This window comes from Lepidochelys kempii, chromosome 10 (assembly GCF_965140265.1).
Source record: "Lepidochelys kempii isolate rLepKem1 chromosome 10, rLepKem1.hap2, whole genome shotgun sequence".
Lineage (NCBI taxonomy): Eukaryota > Metazoa > Chordata > Testudines > Cheloniidae > Lepidochelys > Lepidochelys kempii.
Window position 1 is genome coordinate 41,619,153 of NC_133265.1, and position 26,249 is coordinate 41,645,401.

General features: G+C 42.2%; 1 protein-coding gene across 1 annotated transcript in view; it reads left to right on the plus strand.

Moving 5' to 3' along the window:
- The window catches only part of NPTN (neuroplastin), a 103,002-nt gene that overhangs the window by 59,421 nt on the left and 17,332 nt on the right, over window positions 1–26,249 (plus strand). The window contains exons 2-4 of the mRNA XM_073363092.1: window positions 6,096–6,264; window positions 9,006–9,100; window positions 21,697–21,830. Of these exons, the coding sequence (XP_073219193.1) occupies window positions 6,096–6,264; window positions 9,006–9,100; window positions 21,697–21,830 (398 nt within the window). The remainder of the gene's footprint in view (window positions 1–6,095; window positions 6,265–9,005; window positions 9,101–21,696; window positions 21,831–26,249) is intronic.

The window sequence follows — 26,249 nt, forward strand, 5'->3', positions numbered from 1 at the left end:
AGGAATGTAACATCCCTTTTAAAAAACTTATAATGGATAGCATGAGTTGATTCTCAGTTGCTGTTTGTTCCATTTATTGTCCTAGATTTTGTACACATTTTCTGCTGTCTTTATTAGGTTCCACATGAATTTTGGTTCTGGAAATTTCAGAACCATTTTAACCCTCAGTCCTATTTTTATGTACATTGAATAGAAAGAATGCTGTTTGCTTTCTCTGAGATGTAGTGATTGATATACAGCTTAGATCTACACACATTCACAATGAAATACCTGCAGAGAGTGACTTAACTGTGTACAGGTGTGAAGAGCAGAATGTAAAGGAGCGGTTTTTTTGATTTAGTGTAAATGTCTCAATGTTTTAGGGCTGTGAATAGTAGAGGACGGATGTTATCTTTAACACTATTCTGAGTGTTTGTATACATAAACCAGGATAGCATAGAAATGTAATTTCTCACTGCATATATTGAGCTTCATATTGCATAACTCAAGCTCTCAAATTGTGTAGTGACATCTGTTGAATCGATGTAGTGGTATCTGAAGGAACCCCGTGCAGACGTAAATCTGGTAGCTAGTGCTCAGGTGGGGTACCAATCTGAACTATCTTGGCAGTATTACAGCAGACTGCTGCAATATGAAAATGATTATGGATGAAAACAGGTGACTTGTTGCAGTCAGTACTGATGGATCAGAGAACCTGCCTCTGGAAAATTGAAAGAACGTGAATGTATGTGGAAAAATAAACAGAATTAACCCAATGACATGGATTTAGTTTAAAACCTAAAAAACATTGGGTGGTTCGACTTGATAAACCTGTTCAGCTTCCAGTCCTAAGGCTTGTCCCCTCCCTAGCCCTTTCAGGTCTGAGTCCACTGTGACCTCTAAGTTATTAACATCAATCACAGCAGCAAGAGCCTTCGGATTTCAGGGAAAGGTGTTATGTCAAGATAAAGCTGAACTGCCCTGCAGCAAGTTTAACTTCTGGAAGTCTGGTTCCTGTCTCAGATACAGTGTAGTTGTAGCCGGTAGTGTAGTGTAGTCAGTCCCAGGATATTGGAGAGACAAGGTGGGTGAAGTAATATCTTTTATTGGACCAACTTCTGTTGGTGAGAGAGAGACCAGCTTTCGAGTGACACCGGGCACTTCTTCAGGTCACCAATAGAAGTTGGTCCAATATAAGATATTACACACCTTGTCTCTCCTATTTCATATGATCATCTGCTTCTGCTGCCCATGAAGGTCTGTTGTATTTCCCTTCTCTATTCCTCGCCTAGCCAGTCTCCTTTTAGTAGTTTTTTGGGAGGAGGAAGAACCTTTTTGAATGAAAAGCTAATTATTAAGTTCTTGAAGCATTTTTCTGATAGAGTCCTTATGAAAATGCCTCAGATTGTGTTTCCTATCTCCCTCAAATAGGTCATTTGTAACTGAATGTATTTTTTGGGATGGAGGTTCTAAGCTTCCATCTCCTTCCCCAGGTAAAGCCCTGTCTTGTCTCTTGCATACCTGCAGTTCAATTATCCAGTGTTTCCTAATTTTGTATTGTGTATTATGACTATATTGCCAAGTGCCTTGTGTTCAGGACACACTTTTGTTTTTGTTGTTTTCATATTGGTGAGTTCAGTGTTTTTCTCAAACACACTTAAACAACTGTACTGTGTCCACAAGGGAGGCTTAAACTGTTGTAGTTTGTGGGAAGCAGAGCGCTGAAGGTTTAACCTCTAGGTAACTACACACTGGAATTGGAGCTGAAGGGAGACCGAGCTAAAGAATCTCAACCTGTACCTGGAAGGCAGGAGTATAAGTTTGAAGTATCCCAGAGTGTTTAAGATTGCAGAGACAGAATACAGTAGTGCATTGAGTAGAAACTATCCTGTAATTTTCCATTAGGAGAGATGCATCTTACAGCTTGTTAACTAAATTGTATTTGAAACGAAGGCTTCTGATTAAAATGGTGTTGGAATCTTCGGCTAATGGTGGTCACTCTTCCTCTGATCTCATTTGACACCATCTTGGGCATTCAAAAATAGACACAGTAAACTGGTAGAGCCTGCTTTAATTGTGGTGGCTAAAACAAAATGTCATTGTTAATATCAAAACAGAATGCAGTGAAAATTAGCACTGAATACTGATTTGAAAAGTTAAACAGTTAGGAGAACTGGAAGTTGGTTTCCAACTAGACACTAAGGCTCCCATGCTGCCCTTCCACAAGATGGTGGATTCCAGTAGGATGCACTTATTTTAAAACCACTGCTCATATAAAATTGACACCTCAAATGTGAGGTATGGGGAGGATTGTCCTCATGAGGATCTTCAGGATGTTCCTTTTTGGAGTGGGATGGCTTTTTTTTGTGTACACCTAACCCTGTACCCCTTCCACAATGCATTATCTCCTCAGAACTAAACAGCAATGTCTGCTTGCTTGTCTGCTTTCTTACAGATTGATGAAACATTAGTGTCTTCTGCTTACATTTTAATACTTAAAGTGATCAGCCATCAGGAAACTCTAAGTTACATTCTCAGACTTTAACTCTTCTTGCTTCAAACATCTGTTTAGTAATTTCCATATATTTCCAGGATGGATATGAAAGCTCCCAACATGTCCTGTAAAACGGCTGCTTGTTCACTTGGTTCCCATTATTTCATTCAGCGCCACAAACTGTTAAGTGACCACCTATAAATATCACAAACATTACTATGTAACTGACAGGCGGGTAAGAATAGTTCTAAACTGGCAGAGATAGCCATTAAAGTCCCAAATAGCTTGTTTGTTCTGAGTGCCAGGTCATCAACTTACAGTCTGAAAAGCAGACCTAAAATGGTCCATTATTGGCTACATATGAAAAACATTTAGAAAATAAAGCAATTCCCAAAGGATTTCTGGATTAAGTCTCTCTTACACAAATTTTTTAGTTCTGTAGACTAGATTAAAACTGTTTTCCATTACTTGCTTTTTGAAGGTATGGTGCTTGGAACATTCTCTGATGGCAGCATGTATGCTTTCCATTCCAGAGTCACCTCATGGTGCACTGTAACCACCACCATAGTGTGTCCATGGCTTCAATCCAGTGTACTGCAGACAGCATCAGACTGCCTCTACTAATGACTCTGTTTAAAGCTATCCAGTTCACTATTACAGTGGCCAGTGCACTTGTTTTACCAGTTTCGTCTTTTGACAGGAAAATGCTATTTATAGTACACTGACATAAATAAAACTGAAGATATTTCTTTTCATATTGAATGAAAATCTGTAAAACAGAAGCAAATATCAGTCAGTTCTAGTAAAGCTGATGTCTGTCTACAAAATTCCCAGAAATTGAGTTAATGTTGCTTCAAAGGGGTATTTTCACAGTTGATAGTATTTTTTTGTTTAGGTGAAAAAATCTTGTGTGCTTGCTCATTGGGGATAATATTGGGGTATGAAGGGAGAGGAGAGTAGTGGTGGAGTGGTAAACAAATGATTTTCCTCCATCTAGGACCTGATCTTGTGGTCCTTGCACAGGTAAAATTCCTATTGCAGGACATAGTGGGGCAGAGTTGCAGCTGATGGACAGTAATAAAGTTTCTACAAGAAAGGATAGAAGGAACTCCAGCATTTTGATAGCTGCAATATTGTATCTGGGATGGGGTGGTTAATATTGGGACTTCTAAGTAACTGCAAGAGGGAGTTTGCATAGCCAACCTCATAGAATTAGGCAGAAAAAGATATGCACATATCAAGTGGTGACGTAAAGAGTTTATTAGTCATCAGTAGTCAGATTCTCACTTTGCCTCGCTGGGCAGCAGCAAGAAGGGCAAGTACTATATTATTGTAGAGATTAATGTTACGTTATGAATAACAATATAACCTTTATGGTGCCTCATTTTTTTTCCCGATTCAATTTAATAATTTGCGTTAATAATTTGCTTTCCAAGTGCTTTACAGGTGAGACTTCAGAAGACTGTATGGTGTGACTTAATCTGTACTCCAAATGTGTTTAAAATAGCTGTCAGCAAGATATATGGAACCAACTGGAATAAATATTCTTCATTAACTTTCAGACATGGCTATGGAATGTTAATCAGGAATTATATGAATGTGTTTGTATAAACCACACCCACACCTGGCAACCCATCTGCAGTTTTCTCTCCTACTGTTTGGAATGCAAAGGAAGTTCTTGTATTCTGAGATATTGGCATTTTTCCAAGCCTAACCGCCAAAAGTTCTCTCATCTTTTAAACCTGTGATTTTTCATGCTTAATAATTTTTTAGTTTGAAGGTAGATAAGATCTTTTCTTAGTCTCAGTAGAAAAAAATCCTTGCTTTGCAGTTTTGGAAAGGCATTTTGTCCACTCATAGCTCCAATAGCCAGCTTTCAAAATTTGGTGGTTGTGGATATTAGCCCTTAATTGTGCATAATGCTGCTTTCAAATTTAAGGAGAAAATTCATAATGTCCAAGTTCCCAATGCTAATTTCTGCAAGGCTTCAGATATATAGTTGGACTCGTACAATTTATAAGTTCTCACACTGCCACTCAGGATTGAAATGTGAGATATTCAAAGCTTCAGAAAATAACTAAAAACTTGTCAGGGGAGTACCACTGGGACTCAGTGTTGAAAGCAAAGTCTATTCAAGTGAACAAGAAAATGATTCCTAGTAAATAAAACTAAGGACACTCCCAGTCAAACTCGTTTGAGTAAAGGTAGGAAATCTATTCTTCCTCCTTTATTTAAAAAAAACAAACCTTTTCATCCTCCAACTACTGTACAAGTTGGAGATTCTTCCCTCAACTACAAATGCTGTTTCCAGTATGGGCTACAAAGTACCAACTCACCCCCCTTGTTGGCTGCCCTTCTACCCAGCCATACAGTCCGTTCTCTGCCAACTTGTGTCAACTAATGAGGTCAACAGAAAACAACTTTTCCTTTTTCTCTCTGGACAGAGATTCTGTATACCCGCTCCCAACAGGAGCCAGAGATTCCCCTTTCCTCTCCAGTACTTGGTATATGCTGAAAAGATAGATGTGGATTATACTGTGCAACTAACTTGCATACAGTTGTAATTCATATAATGTGTGCAACAGCACAATGCTGAGTGTCATGGACACAACTGATCAGGGTCTTCTGGCCTAAATGTAGAATGCAATTATAGGGCCAGAGTTAAAGATGGCCTGCAAAAGAGAGAGCATATTTTGTCTTTACAATGTATAAAGAAAGCTTAAAAGCTTTTTAAAAAATCTGCTAGATTTTTAACTTTAAAAATATCAGGAATGTCAAGTCTTGTCTACCCACTTTGCGGGAAGACTTACTGGATGACTAAAATGAGGACTAGGGCTTTGGCATACTTGTCTACACTGGGGATTTGCTCCAGTTTCAGCCTTCACAGGCTACCAGTTGGTGAAGCTGCACCCTTATGTGGACAGGATAAAAACTGTTTATAAACCAGTTTGCACTGGTGGAGCCTACCCTTAACTTCAAGCGGGAATAAGACCAGCAGAAAAAGAAATTCTGCCCATTTCCAGTAGGGATTTGTACTATTGCAGCTACACTGATGGCAATAATGAAAGCATATCCCCCTTGTAGACATGGCCTTGTTCCTAAGACTCTTGACGTGGTTTCTTCCCGGGAACTGGGTACCCAAAGAGATGCATATTATTCACCAAAGCAGGCTGTTTTTGCTTGAAGTTTCTGCATATAGAAAGGGTTTTGCTTTATTCTGAATGAATAAAACTGCATTATATTGCCCAGAAACAATGACTTCCTTCCTTCAGGAGGTGAGGAAAAGAAGCTGATTTTGCTTGCATAGTCACCAAATATGCAGCTTACCTCTTTGCGTTCCACCATATGCAAAAGATTTGTAAAAATCTTACTTCGAGGTGTGTAGAGGTTGTCTGAAGTGTGAAAGTGAAGAATCTAAAATTTTTTTCTTTATATAGGGGAACTGGTCCTTAAACTGTTGCCTTCACTAGTGGTCAGCTGTTCGTGATTCTTTCTTTGTTTCCCAAATTAGTGAAGCAGTAGTTTCTTCCCTCCCTATCTCCCAGCTGACCATTAGACCTGGGTTTGAGGTGTAGTTGTTAGCTGAGATTTATGACTCTCTTTAATGTGCACTTTGTTCCAGAGCCCAGGATCAATGCCAGCGAGGCTGTGAACATTCACCAGTATAGTTCTCCCATCGTTCTGCAATGTAACCTCACCACAAGTCCCAGCCCCCTCACTTACAGCTATTGGGTGAAGAATGGGGAAGAAATTTCTGGCACTAAGAAGAATTCCAGCACCACAGAGCACAAGTAAGTCTGTAAGAGGAGACGTCTCTTCACTATAGCATCAAACGTGGTGGCCTTATGATTTAAAGTAGGGGATAAAGTCAGGACTTCAGGGTTCTGTTCACATCTCTGCTACAGGGTGGCTGGACAGTTTGCATGAGATTCATCTGCAGTAGAGGGGTGTGTGATTTCTAGGCTAAACAGAACAACTAAATAGTTCTAGAAAAAGCTAATTCTGAAAGGGATCAGTGTTCTCCATAGCTATCCTGAGTAGTTCATATCCACATACTATTTGCACATATCCCATAATTTAAGGCACAGCTCTTTAGAACTTTCTTGGAGCAGGTGTGTATTGTATGGATAGAAGTACAAATAATGGCTTCCTTTCTCAGCTGAGTATACTATATATTGTACAATATCCTATTACATACATTGTGGAATGTGTTCTTGAATCTGTGCATATTGTGCCTGAACAGAAGAGCTGGTCTGAGCTGAGATTACCACGAGCTTGGACTTGACAGATGGAGACATCCTCTGGGCCTTGACAGATGAAAGCCAGTGCTCTGAGCTGTCATTGAAGTATAGACAGGAGTATTATGGACTTGCTAATTATGGATGAGATAATTGAACTAGTGCAGCTGCCTGAACTTCTTGTTTTTGTCAGCACAGTAAGATTTTAGACCGAACTCTGCTCAGAGCTTATCATTGCCAACCCTCCAGGATTGTCCTGGAGTCTTCAGGAATTAAAGATTAATCCTTAATTAAAGATTGTCATGTGATGAAACCTCCAGGAATATATCCAACCAAAATTGGCAAACCTATAGAGCTAGTGCATTAGTACTGGAGCCTGTAACGTTTGTGACTAGTATTTCCATACGCTTGAGTCTATGCCGTTACATGCCAGTATTCTTTAAGCATTATTTTTATGAGTTCCCTCTATGATTGGCATGTACACATTGACCTCATGAGATTGGAATTTTGAATATGCTAACCATACCTCTGTCCTAGCATCTCCTGTCCAAAAGTGTATAAGAGGCTGAAGCCCCAAATCCCACTCATATATCCTTCTGTATGATGTTTACAGTAAGGAAAAATTCTTGTGAGGTGTGGCTCCCCTGGCACTGAGCTGTGAAACTACCTTGAAAAGCCACATCCATTGGGGGTGTGCACAAGACATCTTGTGCAATGGTGATGTCATCAACATACTCTATGTATGGGAGCGCAACTGCCTCAGTTCCCTTGTTGTTCCAAAAGAGAGCATACAGAACTCTATGTTTCCTCAGGCTAGCTCTTTCCTTAGTTTAATTGATCTCCTTGTAGTTAGTGTAGAGTAGTATAGGATAGCTTAGTGTACATAGTCTGTCCACTAAGCTTAGCTAGGAAACCATGGCCCTTTGGTTCAAAGATCTGTTCCATGAGAGCCACTGAACAAGAGCTACTTCTGCATCAGTGGCTTAAGCAGGTGGGGATATGCAATGCAATTCAGCAGCTTTGAGTTTGTTGTACAGTTTCACCAGACAACCTCCCTGGATTTAGCATTGCACTCAGATGGGAAGGCAGGGCTACGGGTCCATATTTAGTTAAGAACACTTCACCCACCGTCGTCCTGAAACGGCACTGCTTGTTAATCTTGTGCAGGAGGAATGCCTGCCCTTCTTCCCCATTATTTCCAAGTCTTACTGTAAATTCTTGATATTTAATGGGAGGAATTGATTGGCTGGAGTTGTCCTTGGATGTTGTGGTACAAGGATATCGGCAGGGTGCACTTGCAGCATCAGTAGACAGTGTTGTTCAAAGTTTCAAGTTTGTGCCCCCAAGCTACACATTGCCTGCAATCTGAATCCATGAAGGCAATTGTCTCTAGGAACCATAGGTACTATAGTAAGCACCCATTCTTTCTCTGGTGTAGAAGAACCTTTAATTTACTGCTGCGTAAAAGGGGGGTATGGAGGCTTGATATTGATACACCACTTTGAGATTCTCTGATAAAAGAAGCTAGTGCAATGTATCATGTTAAATTCACTGGCTGCTTCTAAGAATCTTGACAATTGCTCTGTGCTATTCAATAGCTCTTTTACTGGAAATATCTTTTGTAGGCTTTCTGATCATCTGCATATTACTTCCTTTCTGTAAGAGGGTTGGATACATTTCAGTAAAGGGAGGGGTGGGAGAAACATTAGCAACATTTGCTTTAGGCAGAGTGGATATGTGACTTCTGTGTTTCATACTGCAGGACAAAGCACATCTATTTACCTGACCCTCAAGCTGTTTGTAGGCTAAATATCAACTGAACTTAGCAAATACTCTTTATTAGATGAAGAACTTACTGCATGCAATTGAGTCAAAGCTTTTCTTGTGACATTGACAGTTCCTAGGCTTTAAGTATAAAATATCTTTGATATTTTTAGTCTCCAAAACTAGAACTGTAGCATTATCCTAGCTGGTTCACAAGAACAGAGCTAACCGAGGGAATGGAGAAGACAGTGAAAAGTCCTCATGTGTGGAAATATTAATACTGATTGTTATTCTAGTGTGTTAAAGTTTGTGTATTTTATTGCTGAGGGAATACTATGCAAATACAACATATATTTATACTGCAGGATAAAATCATAATTACCCAACACAATTTTACCAGTTTGTGATACCGTTCTGAAATTCAGATTAAAAAATAAAAATCTCCAATATATTTTGGTTTCCTGCGACCTTTCAATTGCTAAAAATAATTCCCAATACCACTAACACACATTCTCTCCTTGTACCTACAGGATTTTGAAACTCCGAGCAGATGAGTCGGGGGAATACTTATGTGTGTTCATGTTTGCTAACTCGCCAGTAGCCAACTTCACTATAGAAGTGAAAGGTATTTTCGGTTTTTCTCTCTCCTGAAAGCTATGTCTGAGCAGTGCTCTTTCCTTTCTTCTCTTCTGGGTCCTCTTTGTCATTAGTCCTCTCCGGGTTTGTCCATACTACATAATTAACGCAAGTGACCCTCCCTTGAGTTACTTCCCTTGTGTTAGCTTATCACGAAGTAATGTTCTGCATCCACACTGGCATCATAGTTGCTCATATGACTTCTCGAGGCACATCCTTTGGTTCATAGCATTACAGTAAACTGTACCCCACTATGACTGCTTTGCAGTGTATAATGATAACTTTTCTGTCCCTTTTGTGGATACTGAATGGAAATGGTATGAACCCAGCAACTAATTAAAGTAAACCAGTTTAGGTTGTCACGCTCTAGATTTCTCTCCGGAGTCTTCATTCTACTGAAAAAAGAAAAGGAGTACTTGTGGCACCTTAGAGACTAACCAATTTATTTGAGCATGAGCTTTCATGAGCTACAGCTCACTTCATCGGATGCATACCGTGGAAACTGCAGCAGACCTTATATATGCACAGAGATCATGAAACAATACCTCCTCCCACCCCACTGTCCTGCTGGTAATAGCTTATCTAAAGTGATCATCAAGTTGGGCCCTTTCCAGCACAAATCCAGGTTTTCTCACCCTCCACACACACAAACTCTCACTCTCCTGCTGGTAATAGCTCAACCAAAGTGACAACTCTCTACACAATGTGCATGATAATCAAGGTGGGCCATTTCCTGCACAAATCCAGGTTCTCTCACCCCCTCACCTTTTTGGAGGGGGGGTGAAGGGGTGAGAGAACCTGGATTTGTGCAGGAAATGGCCCACCTTGATTATCATGCACATTGTGTAGAGAGTTGTCACTTTGGTTGGGCTATTACCAGCAGGAGAGTGAGTTTGTGTGTGTGTGGGTGTGGAGGGTGAGAAAACCTGGATTTGTGCTGGAAATGGCCCAACTTGATGATCACTTTAGATAAGCTATTACCAGCAGGACAGTGGGGTGGGAGGAGGTATTGTTTCATGATCTCTGTGTGTATATAAAGTCTGCTGCAGTTTCCACGGTATGCATCCGATGAAGTGAGCTGTAGCTCACGAAAGCTCATGCTCAAATAAATTGGTTAGTCTCTAAGGTGCCACAAGTACTCCTTTTCTTTTTGCGAATACAGACTAACTCGGCTGTTACTCTGAAACCTTTCATTCTACTGGTGGCAAGGTATGGATTCAGTTTGCAGAGGTTACCTGTACCAAATGTTGGCACTGGTTTCTCAGTTATTCCCCACGCATATGGCCCTTTTTCCTGCCCTATCCGTTTAACAGTAGGTGTATAAACTACTTCAGAGCTTAAAACTGGACTTGGTGCACTAATGAAAAAACAGATTAGAGCTTGGTCAGTTATAAGAAAAGGCAGCTAAGTAGTCTGCAAGGTACAAAATTCTCATAACCAACTATGTAAACCTCACTCCCTTTCAGGTTTTGTATTGCCCTTTGCCTTTACATAGGTCTGTCATAAATACTGAGTCCCTAAACTTACATTGAAGGGGTTCTGTTTCCAACCCATCCTCAAGCTCAATTAAAAAGTGTAAAGCTTTGTCTGTTGTTGTTCCAGTCCTAATGGCAAGTAACAAGGGACGACAGATCATTGTCTTCTAAATGGGTTGTTGGTTTTTTTGGTATCCCTGGGGGTAGCTTCTGACCTCAGTTATTTGATATGTTCCTATGATATTACCTAAGGAAGGCCCTCAGGAAAGTCAAACACTGTTTATGGATACATCAGGAACTTCTCTGCCCCTAACTGAAGATATGTTGTATGGCTGAGCTACTGAATTAAGCATAGCAGGAAAGTGGAGGTAACAGACTGTGCAGTCCAAGAGACAACGTACTTGATATTAAAATAAAATTAAGAAAACCTAATAACTGTAAAATTATGGTTAAAAGTGAGTTACATTGTTCTAACACCTTCAGACAAAGAAAGCAAACAGTTTCCTGAGGCTTAAAACTATTATCGTGTTAAAAAGATTGTATTCTGGTCAAGATGTATGAAAAAATACTGTCAAATGTGTGCCTCTGTTCAAAGTGTTCCTTTTTGCAGTGGGCTCTGAGAGAGGATCTTTACGTAAAGACTATCTAGAGATAGTGAATTTTTGTTAAATGTTGGGTATTGTGCTCATAAGGAGAAAGTGGTGATAAGCTCTCTAAAATATACAATTAGGAAAACGTAATTAGGAAGGCAAGAGGTCATTTTGTGAGGGAGGGGAGAGGAAGAAGAAATTCACTGCTGATCAGGAATCTGACTGAAATTTGAGCACAGTCACACAGCTCTAAGAATGGTTTCAGATTAGCAGCCGTGTTCGTCTGTATCAGCAAAAAGAACAGGAGTACTTGAGGCACCTTAGAGACTAACAAATTTATTTGAGCATAAGCTTTCATGGGTTACAGCTCACTTCATCAGATGCATAGAATGTAAGAGGCTAAATTAGCTAATTTACACTTGGTATGGGTATTTCCACCTTTTCATGTTCTCTGTATGTATAAATATCTTCTACTGTATGTTCCATTCTATGCATCCGATGAAGTGAGCTGTAGCCCACGAAAGCTCATGCTCAAATAAATTGGTTAGTCTCTAAGGTGCCACATGTAGTCCTGTTCTTTTAACTCTAAGAATGCAAGTTCTGTCGCTTTGCTTGAATCAGTTTAATAGAAGATTGTGCCATATTTAGTGAGCCTGTTTTCCAGGATTTAGATTGGCCACGATTTTATGCCTCTTAATCTTGTTTACTGTGATTTTGCTCAACTAGTTAAATAATTATTGCTTTACGTAAAATAACTTCTGCTCTTAAGCGTGACCCTTACAAGTCATTTCCAGAGAGAAGGAAGGCTTCTTAGCTTTGATAAGGGGAAAAGATGGCCAGCCTAGAGCACTCTGTCAAAAGATGCAGCATGGGGCTGTGCATCAGAGTGACCAACTTTCACATGGTAAATAAGCACCCCGACTTTCACAATAAGCCAAAAATCAAGCTAATCCCATTTCAAAACAAGGCCGAAACAAGCCAATCCCTAAGAACCCCAACACTCTATGGGACTAGATCCCCCTGGCAATCTGGGACTGTGGTGGGCCCGCTGTGTACCCCTGACTCTTTCCTCCCCTTCCCCCTGCTTGCCAGGAGCTGATCAAAATAAAGAAGCAACAAGCTACAAGCCAACAAGCAACTCACAAGCCAATTAAACCAAAAACAAGCCCAATTTCTGCGTTTTTTTCGCGGGTTTGGCATGTCTGCTGTGCATTCCCCAAAAGTGCTGTTACTCTGCTGCCCAAGGATAGCTGCAGACATGGAGAAAACCTGGTGGTACTACTGAGCAGTGGTAGAAACATGGGATTGTGGCTTTCACAGGGAAAACTCAGTTTCCTAGATTGAACCATTGGCACAAAGGGTAGAGGCAGAAAAATAGTTAATTACATTAACCACTTTCCATAGAAATTATGTATAAATACCTGTGACTGAGTAATCATTACAAATTATAAGTTAATGGCTGTTAAGCACTACTCTCTGGAGGAGTTACACTTGCAGCTTGCACAGCAGTCAGTAACTTGAGAGGACTCCTGAACCCTATTCTGAAGCCACTCCGTACAATATCACTGTTAGTTCCTAGGCCAATAGGCATTAAACAAATTCGTAGACATACAAAGTATGGGGTGTGGAGGAATGGGAGAATTCTTTTTAAACATCCTGAAATTGTGGCAGGCAAATATTTTTAGTTGAAGGAAAACTCAAAACTTTTGTACAATATAAATTATTTTCCTGTGTAGTGGCTACATAGGACTGTATTTAGGAGGGTCTTCTAAGCTACTGGTGATTACACTGTTTAACTGCAGAACCAATGTCTTCCTAGAACTGCATATAAATTTATTATGTTGAAAATGATTACTCACTAAATTTATTGCTACTGCAAGAACCACTGTATAAAAGCTGGAGCATGTATGGTGTCACATGTATCCTCTTAAATGTAGAATGTCACTAAACTAAAAAGAAAAGGAGTACTTGTGGCACTTTAGAGACTGACAAATTTATTTGAGCATAAGCTTTTGTGAGCTACAGCTCACTTCATCAGATGCATTGAAATGAGCTGTAGCTCATGAAAGCTTCTGCTCAAATTTGTTGTCTCTAAGGTGCTACAAGTCCTCCTTTTCTTTTTGCAAATACAGACTAACACGGCTGCTACTCTGAAACTAAGTGACTAGTTTGTATGTTACAAGTATACCGGTTTCTCCCAACTAATAAACCTTGTTGCCAGTTCAATGGGAGTTTTTTAATATTCATACTGCGATGGCATAGTAGTTCAAAAATTCTGGAACCAAGACTTAAAGATCATTCTTCTGGATCTAGACTACTATGCTCTAGCAGTAGTGCTGAAAACAAAGAAATTAACTTTGCTATTGCCTTATCAGGAGGAAATGTAGATTAGCATGTTTATTGCTCAAATAATGTAGCAAGCTAACTCAAAAAGCTACCTATGGGCCAAAGTTAGGTGTACACATTTGCATGTGCCTAATTTATTTGTCCATATACTCAATATGATGCACAAATAGGGTCTGAGCATGCACATGTGGCCATTTAGCACTTGACTGGTCGTGAGTGTGCACATTGGGTATTTGCACTCATAAATTAAGCACAAGCAAATGAATATGTTTAACTGCAGATGTAACTTTGCAAATATGATACTGAATGTGAAAGTGCCTGCATACAGAACAAAATAGTGTTTTTTTTCATGAGATAAAATCTGGGAACAACTTGCTGTGGGGTATCAGTAAAGATATAACCTAAACAGCATTAGAGGTGCTTGTCTTTTTCTGTTCCTTTCCCTGCTGTAATTTTACTGTATATATGTCAATCTAAATGAGTGCTGTTTGAGTAAGGAGAATCCAATTTATTTCTGAATTTCATTTCCAGTTAATAGTGTAGCTAGTAGTGTTTCCGTTAGGTTAATATTCTCCTTTTATTTTAAAAAAAAAATTTCTTTTTGTTTTCGAAGACAGTTATCTCCCTGTCCTTAGTTTATTTTCTTCATCTCTTCCCTTTTGTGAAGTGAAATCTGACAAGGGTATGCCTGGCTCCTGGGTTTAAATGCTATGTGTCCTGCAGCGAAGCTATTACAGTTAGCAATGGCCATTTGTGCTGCATTTGCTGCCTTGGAGAGTCCCACATACCATGGAAGTGCACTTTATTTTAAATTTCAGGCAGAAAGGTTAAGAAAAAACCGTGAGCTGAAGTTCAGACTCCTCATGGTGGAAAGTTTACTTACACCAGCCTCCAGACCTGGAACAACTTTCCCTCCTCCCCATCCCTGGCATAGCAGTCCCTGACAAGACCAATCACATCAATGTCTTCCATGCAGCACTCTCCAGTGGCTGCAAAGAGGAAACGTAGTGATTCCTCTCAGAAAAGTTCAAAAAAGCGAGCGATAAGTCCCCAGACTAAAGAATTCTCTGGGGAAAAAAGAGATCCACATCAAGGTCAACCACCTTGGTTACAACTGACCGGTGACTGGGCTAGAGACTTTCTCAAGTACTAGTACTGCCAGTAAACCTAAAGACCTGAAGGGCACAGGCTCGTGAACATCAGTACCATCAGGGGAAAAGAGCAGTAGAATGTGTACTAGTGCCACTAAAATGGCATTGCTGGAGACAAGGTGAGCCTTGGTGCTGAGCACTTTGACCGCACCATCTTATCTCCGCTCTTCAGAGCAATGAAGACTGCAAGTACCATTGACTCCCTCTGTGTCGCTCTTGGCAGGCCTTAACGGTACTGACTGCTACCATAATACCGCAGGGATTCCATTTCCTTTTCACCAAAGACCTATTGGTCTCAGTTTGTTACGCCAGAATCCCTGGTACCAGCACAACTGCAGTACCAACTGCATCTCAGTCTCCTGAATTCCCTACAGTGCCGAGACAATCACCGTCAGCTTCCTTAACTGCTCCACCTCTATTGAGCAACGAGGAAGAGGAGGATGAGAATAACATATATTCATTCTCAGTGGAAAGCTCTCCAGGGCAACATCAAGGGACCAATCACCCAGAACAGTCTCAGAGCCACAGTACTGCCATAAAAGACAAGGCACACCCACTTGGTATGGACACCCTTGGATGCCACCACCAATGTCCTTTGCACCACCTCAATGGCTGTACTGGGACCCATGGGCAGAGAGACAATTCTCTAGGACCTTGAACGTTTCACATCGGGATAGAGGAAGACAATCTCCCTCAGCCTGTGATCCTCAAGAGGAGACTTTTGAGGAACAGGAAGCAAGACTGGACAAGGAGATCACTTCAGCAACAAACATCTCCTCATCCTCTTCTGTTGAAGCTGTTATGCTTCCTCCACCAACCATGGCAGATGACTTCAAACAATTCCAGGACCTTACTAAGAGGGTAGCAGACTCACTACAGATTCCCCTCAAAGAACTGAAGGAGTTGTAACACAAGCTGCTTGACATCCTGCATACTTTGTCATCAGCTTATATTGCGCTCCCTAACAATGAGGCCCTGCTTAGACCCAGCAAAAACCATCTGGCAGACATCAGCCAGGATACCATTCATATGCAAAAGGGCAGATAAAAAAATATTATGTCCCCTTTAAAGACATGGAATTTTTCTTTTCTCATCCATCCCCAAATTCCCTTATTGTAGACAGTGTAAATGAACATGGAAGATAGCACCATGCTAAACTATATTTTGGGGTTGCCTTACTGAAAGTTGAGCAGTTGATGGGCAAAGATTTTTATTGTGATGTCACTGTTTTATTAGTTGTCTACTCAGTTTTTCAGCTTAGACAAAACCAGAATTTTAATGTGATTAGTGGGAGACTAAAACATGTTTCTGGTCTGCTTTATGCATAGTAAATATGGAAAGAGCACTGGACCCACTGTTTTCCTCTGCTAGGCCACCTTTGTATTCCCATAACCCTTTGTATTTTTAGCTGGTTGCTTGACATGTAATTTTTCCCATTTAAAAATTCAAAGAATTAAGGGAAACTGGGCATGGTTGTGAACTGTTCATCTGTGCACCAGCACTCCCTACTTATCAATTTCTACCCACAGATATGTGCATACAGCTCCCTTTGTCTTCACTGGAAGCTTGGGACCAAATTCCATCCACAGGTCAAAAGCAGCATTGTAAACTTGTGCTTGGAAGGAAATTTTCTTTCAGGGATCAGTTCTAAACATACCATGTCAGACACCTGTGGTGCTGTGTATTGTGTGGCTGTGACATAGTTAAGTGTTTGAAGATATGGGCGTGGGAAAGGGCTCGCACCCAGTTTGTCTTCCTAGGAGAGCATCTCTCTCTGTCACTGGATTATCTTCCAGGATACACTAAATGGAGAGATGCAATTTCTAACTAACAGGAAATTGGTGCTAGTAATATAAAGAATTTCCTCTTGCTTTCAGAATGGCTCAAACATAATTGTTAGTTACAAAATTATTAAGTGAAGTATAATTCAAAGTGGCCCTTTTTCTTGTTGATCTGCTTACACATTATATTAAAAATTTCTTCAAACTGAGGATCTATTTTCCTCTTTTTTGTGATGTAGAAATAAAAATAAGATGCATAAAAGCACTTCATAAAAATTACCTCTGAGGTGTAATGAATGAGGAAGCTATTAGCCCATTTTTATGAATGGGGAAACTGAGGCAAAGCATGTGGCTTGTCCAAGATCACACATCAAGTTAGTATCTGAGCAGGGATTACAGTGTGGCTTCCAGTCCTCTGCTTTTCTGACCAAACACTACTGCTCAAAAGCTTAAGTGAAATCTAAATCCAGTGTGAAGAGAAAAGAACTAAATTTGTGCATTTGATTTTTTCTTCCTAACTACAAAGTGGAGACTAACTGGCTAGGTGGTAGTACTGCTGAAAAGGACCTAGGGATTGTAGTGGATCACAAATTGAATGAGAGTCATCATTTAGGAGATGCAGCTGCAAAAAAGGCAAATGTGTGTCTGGGGTATATTAACAGGAGTGTCGTATGTAAACACAGGAGGTAATTGTTTCACTCTACTTGGCATTGGTGAGGCCTCTGCTGGAGTACTGTGTCCACTGTTGGGAGTGACACTTTAGAAAAGATGTGGACAAATTGGAGAGACTCCAGAGGAGAGCAACAAAAATGATAAAAAATTTAGAAAACCTGACCTATGAGGAAAGGTTTTAAAAAAACCAACTGGCATATTTGGTCTTGAGAAAAGATGACTATGACCTCGTGACAGTCTTCAAATATGTTGAGGACGGTTAAAAAGAGCACAGTGATCAGTTGTTTTCAATGTCCAGAGAAGATAGGACAAGAAGTAAGGGACTTAATCTGTAGTAAGGGAGATTTAGGTTAGATATTAGGAAAAATTAAATTGTTCTGGAATAGGCTTTCAGGTGAGGCTGTGGAATTCCCATCACTTGTGGTTTTTAAGTACTGGTTGGACAAAAACCTGTCAGGAATTATCTAGGTTTACTTTTTCCTGCCTCAGTGCAGGGGGCTGGACTAGATGATCACCTGAGGTCCCTTCCAGCCCTACATTTCTATGATTCTGTTGCTAAATTCCTGATCCAGGTGAACCAGTATGGTCTCTGCTGCTTAATTGCAATCTGCACAGTAAAACACAACTGCCAGTTAGCCAAGGCTCTCTGGCAGAATAAGCATTGGGTTAATGTCTCAGCCATAGTTGAAAACCAGCTAGCATAGGAGGCTATGGAATATTAATATTCCATATCATGCTCCTTTCAATAGATTGCAAGCTAGAAATAGTCTTTGTCCTAGTGGAATTGTAAACATCCAGCTATAAACTAGAATGTATCCTTGTCACTTTGGGATAACCCAACACAAATGTCCTCTCCTTAAAGGAATGTAATTATCTCCTGACTCTAGGAGGTCACTCTGCAGTTGGAGTGACTGTCCTAGAAACCTCTCTTCTGCCCCCCCCCCACCTTTCTTTTTATAAAAGGCTACTGATGCAGTAAAAGTGGGCCAGCATTAGCAGTGCTGATTTACTGCACCTTCCTCCTCTGCAAGGCTCTGCCCTGCTTTCCTCTCTGCTGATATATGGCAGTGAAAAGCTCAGTGCTGACAGATGGAGACTCTGAGAGGTTGCAGTTTAAGCCGATGAATCCTGTTTCTCCTTTTCCTAATGGGAGTAATTTACAGTCACTCTCGATATTCCTGTGATGCCGGCTTTGGGACTATCACCTTGTTGCCTGCTAGCCTTTCTCTTCTTCCTCTCCCTCCTGCCTCTTCTGTTCCATGAAATGAGACATACTCCCTGAATCTCACATTCTTAGTGCACAACATAGAAACATCTCTAGGGCTCACCCTGACTTTTCATAGAATATCAGGGTTGGAAGGGACCTCAGGAGGTCATCTAGTCCAACCCCCTGCTCAAAGCAGGGCCAATCCTTGGCCTTTGTTTAATTTCCCTGTTGCTAGCTTCCAAACTAGTGGGAAGGAGGTGACCTCCGTATCAGTTAGGGGGCCCATGAATCCTCCCACATGCTCCACAGGCCCTTGCCTTTTGTCCACCCCCTTTCAGAACTCTGCTAATAAAAACTGGTGTCCCATCCAGTAATAAAGACTGTTGCTGAGCAAGTGCCTCATTCCTGCTGGAGGCTACAGTAAGTGGGCAGTGAACCTAGTTTCCCCACATGGCAGTGCAGAGCACGAAGGTAGCTTTCCCTTAGCTGTTTAGAGACCGTCAGCATGTAAACCTCATTTGTCTGAAAGTCTAGTGCGTATCATAGTCTCAGGTAACAGCTAGAATCACTATAATTGAGGGAGAAAAGTGTTGCTAACTCCTTTATTTCTTTAGTTTGTTTTGTGCATTTGACTGTCCTTTGGATGTAGTCTGTCTCATGGTTTATCATGGATAATCAATTTTCCCCTGCTGAACAGACCACTAAATTGAAATCAGAGCTGGAAACCTCTTTACTATTTTACAGGATTGTTTTTAAATTCTCAGAGCTTACTGGTTAAAATGGGGATCTACCAGAAACTTCTGGAATTTTTTCATATTAGTCAATTAAAAAAAAAATCCAGTTGCCAGTATTCCTCTATTAGAGAGTAAGCCTTTTTCAGGTTAACTCTGTGGTCCCCAAACTTTTACCTTGCCTCCTCCCACCCCCCCCTTTGCCCCGTCCGCATCCCGCCCCCAGAACCGGGGCTGGGAGTGGGGCCTTCACTGGGGGGAGGTAGGGGAGGGAGCAGAAACAGGGGTAAGGGACCAAGGTTGTGGCCGTAGCTGGGGGCAGGCGTGGGGCCAGCAATGGAACGCTGGGTCAGCAGCCAGGACCTCAGGCGAGGAGCCAGGAGCGGTGCTCCGGGTGCGGCCAGTTTGGCCAATGTACATGGAAGAGGGGCATTGCTGGCACATGATGGCATATATCACGTTGGTACATTGGCCAAACTGGACAGTCTCTACGTAAAAGAATAAATGGACACAAATCAGACATTAAGAATTATAACATTCAAAAACCAGTCGGAGAACACTTCAATCTCTTTGGTCACTCGATTACAGACCTAAAAGTGTCAATTCTTCAACAAAAAAACTTTAAAAACAGACTCCAATGAGAGACTGCTGAATTGGAATTAATTTGCAAATTGGACACAATTAACTGAGGCTTGAATAAAGACTGGGAGTGGATGTGTCATTACACAAAGTAAAACTATTTCCCCTTGTTCTCCCCACCCCCCCCCAACATTCTTGTCAACTGCTGGAAATGGCCCACCTTGAGTATCACTACAAAAGGTTTTTTTTCTCTCCTGCTGGTAATAGCTCACCTTACCTGATCACTCTCATTAGTGTGTATGGTAACACCCATAGTTTCATGTTCTCTTTGTATATAAAATCTCCCCACTGTATTTTCTACTGCATGCATCCAATGAAGTGAGCTGTAGCTCATAAAACCTTATGCTCAAATAAATTTGTTAGCCTCTAAGGTGCCACAAGTACTCCTGTTCTTTTTGCGGATACAGACTAACAGGGCTGCTACTCTGAAACAATGCAAAATAACTGTCATGTTGAGACCATGAACTTCTCATTCTGGCTGAGAAGTATTTTCACAATAAACGGCATGATGCAATTATTTGCCAGCAAAGGGCAGATTCAGCCTCTATTGATCAGTCGTTTTGGCGATCTTGTTTATTCCATTTGCTGGACTGACTTGAATAATCAAATTTATCTAGCTTCCCAAACTAATTTTCAGCTGCACGTGTGCTGTAATGAACACAAATTTTCTTCCTTTCCTTCTGTAAGGATGACTGTCCAGTGCTCATTTGAGCAAAGTGGAGAGTGGCAAAGGAAGCTTTGGCATTGAGTGAGCCCTGGAATAATTTCCAGTGTCTGGGGTCTGTTGCTGGAGCACTTGGCTTGGACTTTGACGGGATTAACAGTTCACTGCCCAGCAGTCACATGGCAGGCCACGTGTGACATCATTAGCAGGCTAGAAAGGGAATGGCTCTTAAAGGTGGTGGTCACTGCAGGACACTAACCCATCTGCTAAGTGAAGGTTCAGCTCAGGCAGTCCATTGATCCATTCTAATCTCTCAAGGTATTATAGTGCAACAGGCTACAGTGGCAAAACTGGCAAAGCGATGACAACAGTATTATTTATAAACAAATGCGTGCCAGCATGGTGTGTTCCAGTGTAAAGGCCCCATTCTGTGTACATAGTTCCCACGCTTATCCATGACCTCCTGTGGAATGTAGGCTTATGAGTAGGATGGATGGGAGAACCCCAAGATAAAGGAGAGATTCCAGTATCTGCAAGCCCTTTTATACTGCAGATACCACCCCATGTGAGAGTGAGAAGTCTCTAAATCATGTCTGTTTAATGGTGGTGGTTAGAATTCTTTTTACTTGTTTTTCTAAGCCCATCCCTATTATGATGTAACAAGTCTTCACTTGGGTGGCAGGAGTCTGAACAGCAGCCAGGTTCCTATATCTTGGTCTCAGGTCAAATCCAAGATCTTGCTTCAAGCCTTGGGAAATTTGCTTTTCAGCTAGCTTGGCATGACCCTGAACTCCTGCAAATTAGAGTTCAAAGCAGACTAAATCCATTCAGAATCCTCAATTATAGATGTTCCACCAGACGGGAGACTATTCTGAGTACTTGTAAATCTGTCCCTAAATCTGAAAGCCCCTGCAGGACAACTGGAATTGATTTGTGTGTGATCCTGCTGCAGTTGAGATCAGTGACGGAACTTCAGCCTTATAAGTCTCTTCCCTTAATAGGGAAGGGGCCTAATCAGAAGATGATGAATGTGACTGTAAGTAGTCCTCAACACTGAGGCTGAGACTCCTCCTTAATATCCCATCCATTCGCCTCACCCCACCCCACCTCACCCACAGTCTTTACAGCCTGAACTTCTTAACTGGGGCAGATGTGGGAGTTTACTATTTTATGTGATTTACATTTTGTAAGTTGGACTTGGCTTGGAAGGGTAGGTGTCCACTTCTTTGTGCATTTTATAATTTAAATATCTGTTCAAGCTCTCTGAGCTTGATATCACTTTTGAAAGGAATGGTTTGTAAATGCAAAACTTCTGTTTGTGTTTTGTAGCTATTCCTGATATCACTGTCCACAAGCGAAGTGAGAACAAAAATGAAGGGCAGGAGGCAGTCATGTATTGCAAGTCTGTGGGCTTCCCCCACCCCGACTGGGTGTGGCGCAAGAAGGTCAATGGAGTATTTGTGGTGAGTGAGAGCCATAATGTCAGTATGCAAGCCTGAATTAACCTGCTGAAGCTTCTGATAGGCGAGAGAACTGGAATTCTTATTTGTTCCCAGTGTTTGAGCACTCTAATGCCTTTTGTAACTTCTTTGAAAAACTGATTGGGGTGGGAGAGGGAGAGAGGTGTCTGTTTGAATCTACTGAACTGGAGCTGAAATGATTTGTTTAATAATGAAATAAGTAATTCTGCTTATCTTTAAAGTTAGTAGCTGAAATATTTAAAGCTTTCTAAAATGGTCTCCTTTGTTTATATCCTCCATTCCAATGCAAGCAAAGCTGCTTGTTACACTGCTGCTGGGTGTGACCACTAAGTGAACTGCCAAGAACGTGGAAGGGTGGTGTAATTTGAAGTGGGCAACTGGAACAGGACACATTCTCAGAGTCCCTTCAAATCTGTGTTTAATGGGCAAGAATACCAATTCCAGAAAAAAATCTCATCAGCATTTTATCATTTGCTTTCATTTTAAGCAGGTTCTCCAGATACCCTGGAAATCCAATTTTCCACTTATACTATGTAAAGAAATTATCTTTGGCATTCACATGTGAGAAGCTACAGCTAAGCTTAGTCATTCCTATCTATATTAGAATGCAAGATGAATGTTGATGTCACTGGCTGCTTTAATCTTATGCACATTCTGTGCTATTGTAGTACAGGTGCATTTTGTTGCAGTGGTGGTGATAACAGTAGTAACACAAGCCATTCCATGGTGGGTAAAGCATCTCAGACAAAACAGTGCAAAATGGTCCATTTTCCCATTATCTCTACTAATGTAGATTGATTTTCTTATTATGAAGCTAATTTATTAAGTTCACTGTGAGGGTGGCAGTAAGAGCTTTGGCAGTCATATTTTCCATGTGGATACTTGTCTCGTGGGCAAAAGATTTAACAAGTGGTTGAAATTATAGATTGTCCTGGCTTTTACACATTGCTTGTGGGTCAGAAACATGCTTGTAAGCAGAGAAAATATCATGATATACCAGTAATGGAATAAATGTGTTCTTTTAAGTGAAAATTTCCCAGCTATCTCTTTGATGGTGAAAGCCACATTAGTTATTTCTTAGGAAAACCAAAAATGGATATATCAAGTCCAAACTGGACATGGTGCAAGCAAATCTGTTGCACCTCAATCCTAACCTGCAGAGTTTCTTTTATTTCCAGTCCTGGGTCCCTTTCCCCCAAACTCTACCCTGACACCTTGATCCTAACCTGCAGTTCTTCCAGTGTTTGTATGTTCTGCAGCTGACTTTACAATGTGGACAGAGTCACCCTGTGCGCTAGATTGAGACAACACTCACTTTGCTTGTGACCTAATGGCCAGCCTACACTTGCAACGCTAAAGTGCTGCCGCGGTAGCACTTTAACGTGCCTTGTACGGTCGCCTTCATGAGGGGCGTAGCTCCCAGCGCTGGGGCACTGTCTACACTGGCGTCTTACAGTGCTGAAACTTGCTGCGCTCAGGGGGGTGTTTTTTCACACCCGTGAGCGAGAAAGTTGCAGCACTGTAAATTGCCAGTAGACAAACCCTCAGTCGCACATGAACTCAACTCTCTGAGGTAAAAGGCCCATTTCCAAGATGTCGTAATTTTAAGAAGCAGCCTTCAATGCCAAAGAGTGAGATATTTCATCCCTGAAACTGAGAGTGGGTTTATGTATACTAGACACCCTTATGTGGAAATTACTTAAGAGAATCTGTGTGCTGTGCATTGACTTCAGTTGACTCTGAGCCAAAGTAATAGGGTCCATACATTTTAAAAGTGAGGTGGAAGAATGATACTCAGAAAATGCATCATAGAATAAAAACTCTTTTACATAGCACAGTCGTATGAGTCCAGACATCCCGCTGGGTGATGCTCAGAAGTGACTTGATGAAAGTGGCATGGGAAAAATGTGCAGCTTCACATGACTTTCAGATCAAAATGTGTTTTACCTGCTAGCCCTGCAAATATATCCTCCCATCATCAGTAGTAATGTCTGAAGTTTAGCGCCATCTGGGCAAGCTTATTGCTTAGGGCATGGCCACACTTGTGATTTAGAGCGCATTAAAGCAGCCCTGGGCGCCCTAACTCACGACGCGTCCACGCTGGCAAGCCATGTAGAATGCCTGGACTCCGCGGCTGGAGCGCTCCTGGTAATCCATCTCGAGGAGAGGCATAAAGCTTGGTGTGCCCTGGCTGGAGTGCCGCGGCACCAGTGTGGATGCCCTGGTCTGTTAATGCGCTCTGATCGGCCTCCAGAAGTGTCCCACAATGCCTGTTCTAGCCACACTGGTCATAGAATCATAGAATATCAGGATTGGAAGGGATCTCAGGAGGTCAGCTAGTCCAACCCTCTGCTCAAAGCAGGACCAATCCCCAACTAAATCATCCCCTCCAGAGCTTTGTCAAGCCTGACCTTAAAAACCTCAAAGGAAGGAGATTCGACCACCTCCCTAGGTAATGCATTCCAGTGCTTCACTTTGAACTCTACTGCACTGCCTAAGGTGACCAACCGTCAGACCTGCCCTTTAAATTCTATGGGAATTTTGAAAATCCCCTTTGTTTGCTCAGCAAGTTGTGGAGTGCTGTCAGCGAATCTTTCCAGGTGACCATGCTTCCATATGCCAGGAGATCCCCCATATGGAGCAATGGCGAGGTGCTGGACCTCATCAGTGTTTCGGGGGGGGGGGGGGAAGCTGTCTAGTCCCAGCTGCAGGAATTATGATACCTTCGGGCAGATATCAAGGGACATGATAGAAATGGGCCATGATCGGGATGCACTGCAGTGCAGGGCTAAAGTGAAGGAGCTGTGGAATGCCGCAAAGCCCACGAGGCAAACCGCCGCTCCAGTGCTGCTCCTGTGACCTGCCATTTCTACAAAGAGCGGGACGCAATACTGGGCGGCAACCCCACCTCCACTCTGAGGACCAACATGGACACTTGCGAGCCCAATTCAACAAGGCAGGAGGAGGAGGAGGAGGAAAGCGGGAGCGAAGGTGCCGAGGAGGGGGAAGACACCCCAGAACCCCTAGATGCATGCAGCCAGGAGCTGTTCTCAAGCCAGGAGGAAGGTAGCCAGTCGCAGCGGCCGGTGCTTGGGGAAGGACAAACACCAGAGGAGGTGTCCGGTAAGTGGCTTTTATTTTGGGAAGGAAGTTATTTGGTGTGGGCTCTTGGGGCGAGGAGGGTTAGGGCTGCATGCATGCCCAGATGCGGAATAGGGCGTTGATGTGCTTTCTCACATCACGGTAATCGGCCTCAGTGATCTCTTCAGAGGTCTCATGCAGAAGCTGGGCAATGCGCTTGCACGGGTTCCTTGGGAGAGCTACTGTGCTCCTTGTCCCAATCAGGCTAACATGTCAGTACCACTGTGCTGTGAGGGGCGGCGGGACCATTGCTGCACACATGCAAGCTGCATATGGGCCACAGCAGAAGTCACATTGTAGTAGAAGACCCTCCTTGCTTCCCAGGTCACCCTTAGCAGCGAGATATCTTTCAGGACGAACTCCTGTGGGAAATGTGGGGACAGTGTTTAGTAAAGGGGTCCCCTGCAGCTGTTGGCTCTCCCCAAGGCACAGAACCCCAGAGGACAGTACAGCAGTGAAACCATCAGTCCTGCTTGACCCTGTGCTTACTCACCATTTTGGGGCTCCTGTGGGTTGTGTGTGCCCGCTTTGGAAAGGGCAAATTGTGCTATTGTTTAGACTGTGCTCGTCTTTAAGTACCGGCGAATCATTGCTCTGTCTGGTGTGAACAATGCTGCCTCTGTTAAGTGTTGCATTTTGCCTTTACAGTGCAACTTTGAGATCTCAGCCATCCATGTTATCACAGGCCGAAAGACTCCAAAGAATTAGGAAGAGGCCACGTAGAAGCAAAGAAGACATGCTGCATGAAGTAATGCAGCAGTCCCTTCATGAAAATAAAAAAGTGCAGGAGTGGAGGGAGAGTGAAAGAAGGTTCTGCTAGCAGAATGCGGAGCGCTGGCACCGAAGTGCAGAGCAGCTGCTAAGCATTATGGAGCGTCAAGCAGACTTGATCCAGGCACTCATAGCCATGCAGGCAGAGCACTATCGTGCCCACCCACCCCCTGCAGCCCTTGTCCAAAAACTCTTTCCCTTGTGCCCCCATGTCATCTCTAACCTACTTTCCGCAACATCCATGTTCTTATCTCCACCAGCTGCCACCAACACCTGTAGCTTCACCACCCAGCCCTGCAAACTACGACCCTTACCCACTGCACTCAACCCCGATCACCATGCATTTTAGCCAGCCTGAAGTGCAGCACTCATTGTACAGCACTCCAGACAGGAAGGCTGAGTATGAGAACAGGACGTACGCAAATCTGTGATTGAACCGTTACCCACCCCACCCCCTTGCCCTTTCTGTTTCCCAAGCAGTTGGGTTTC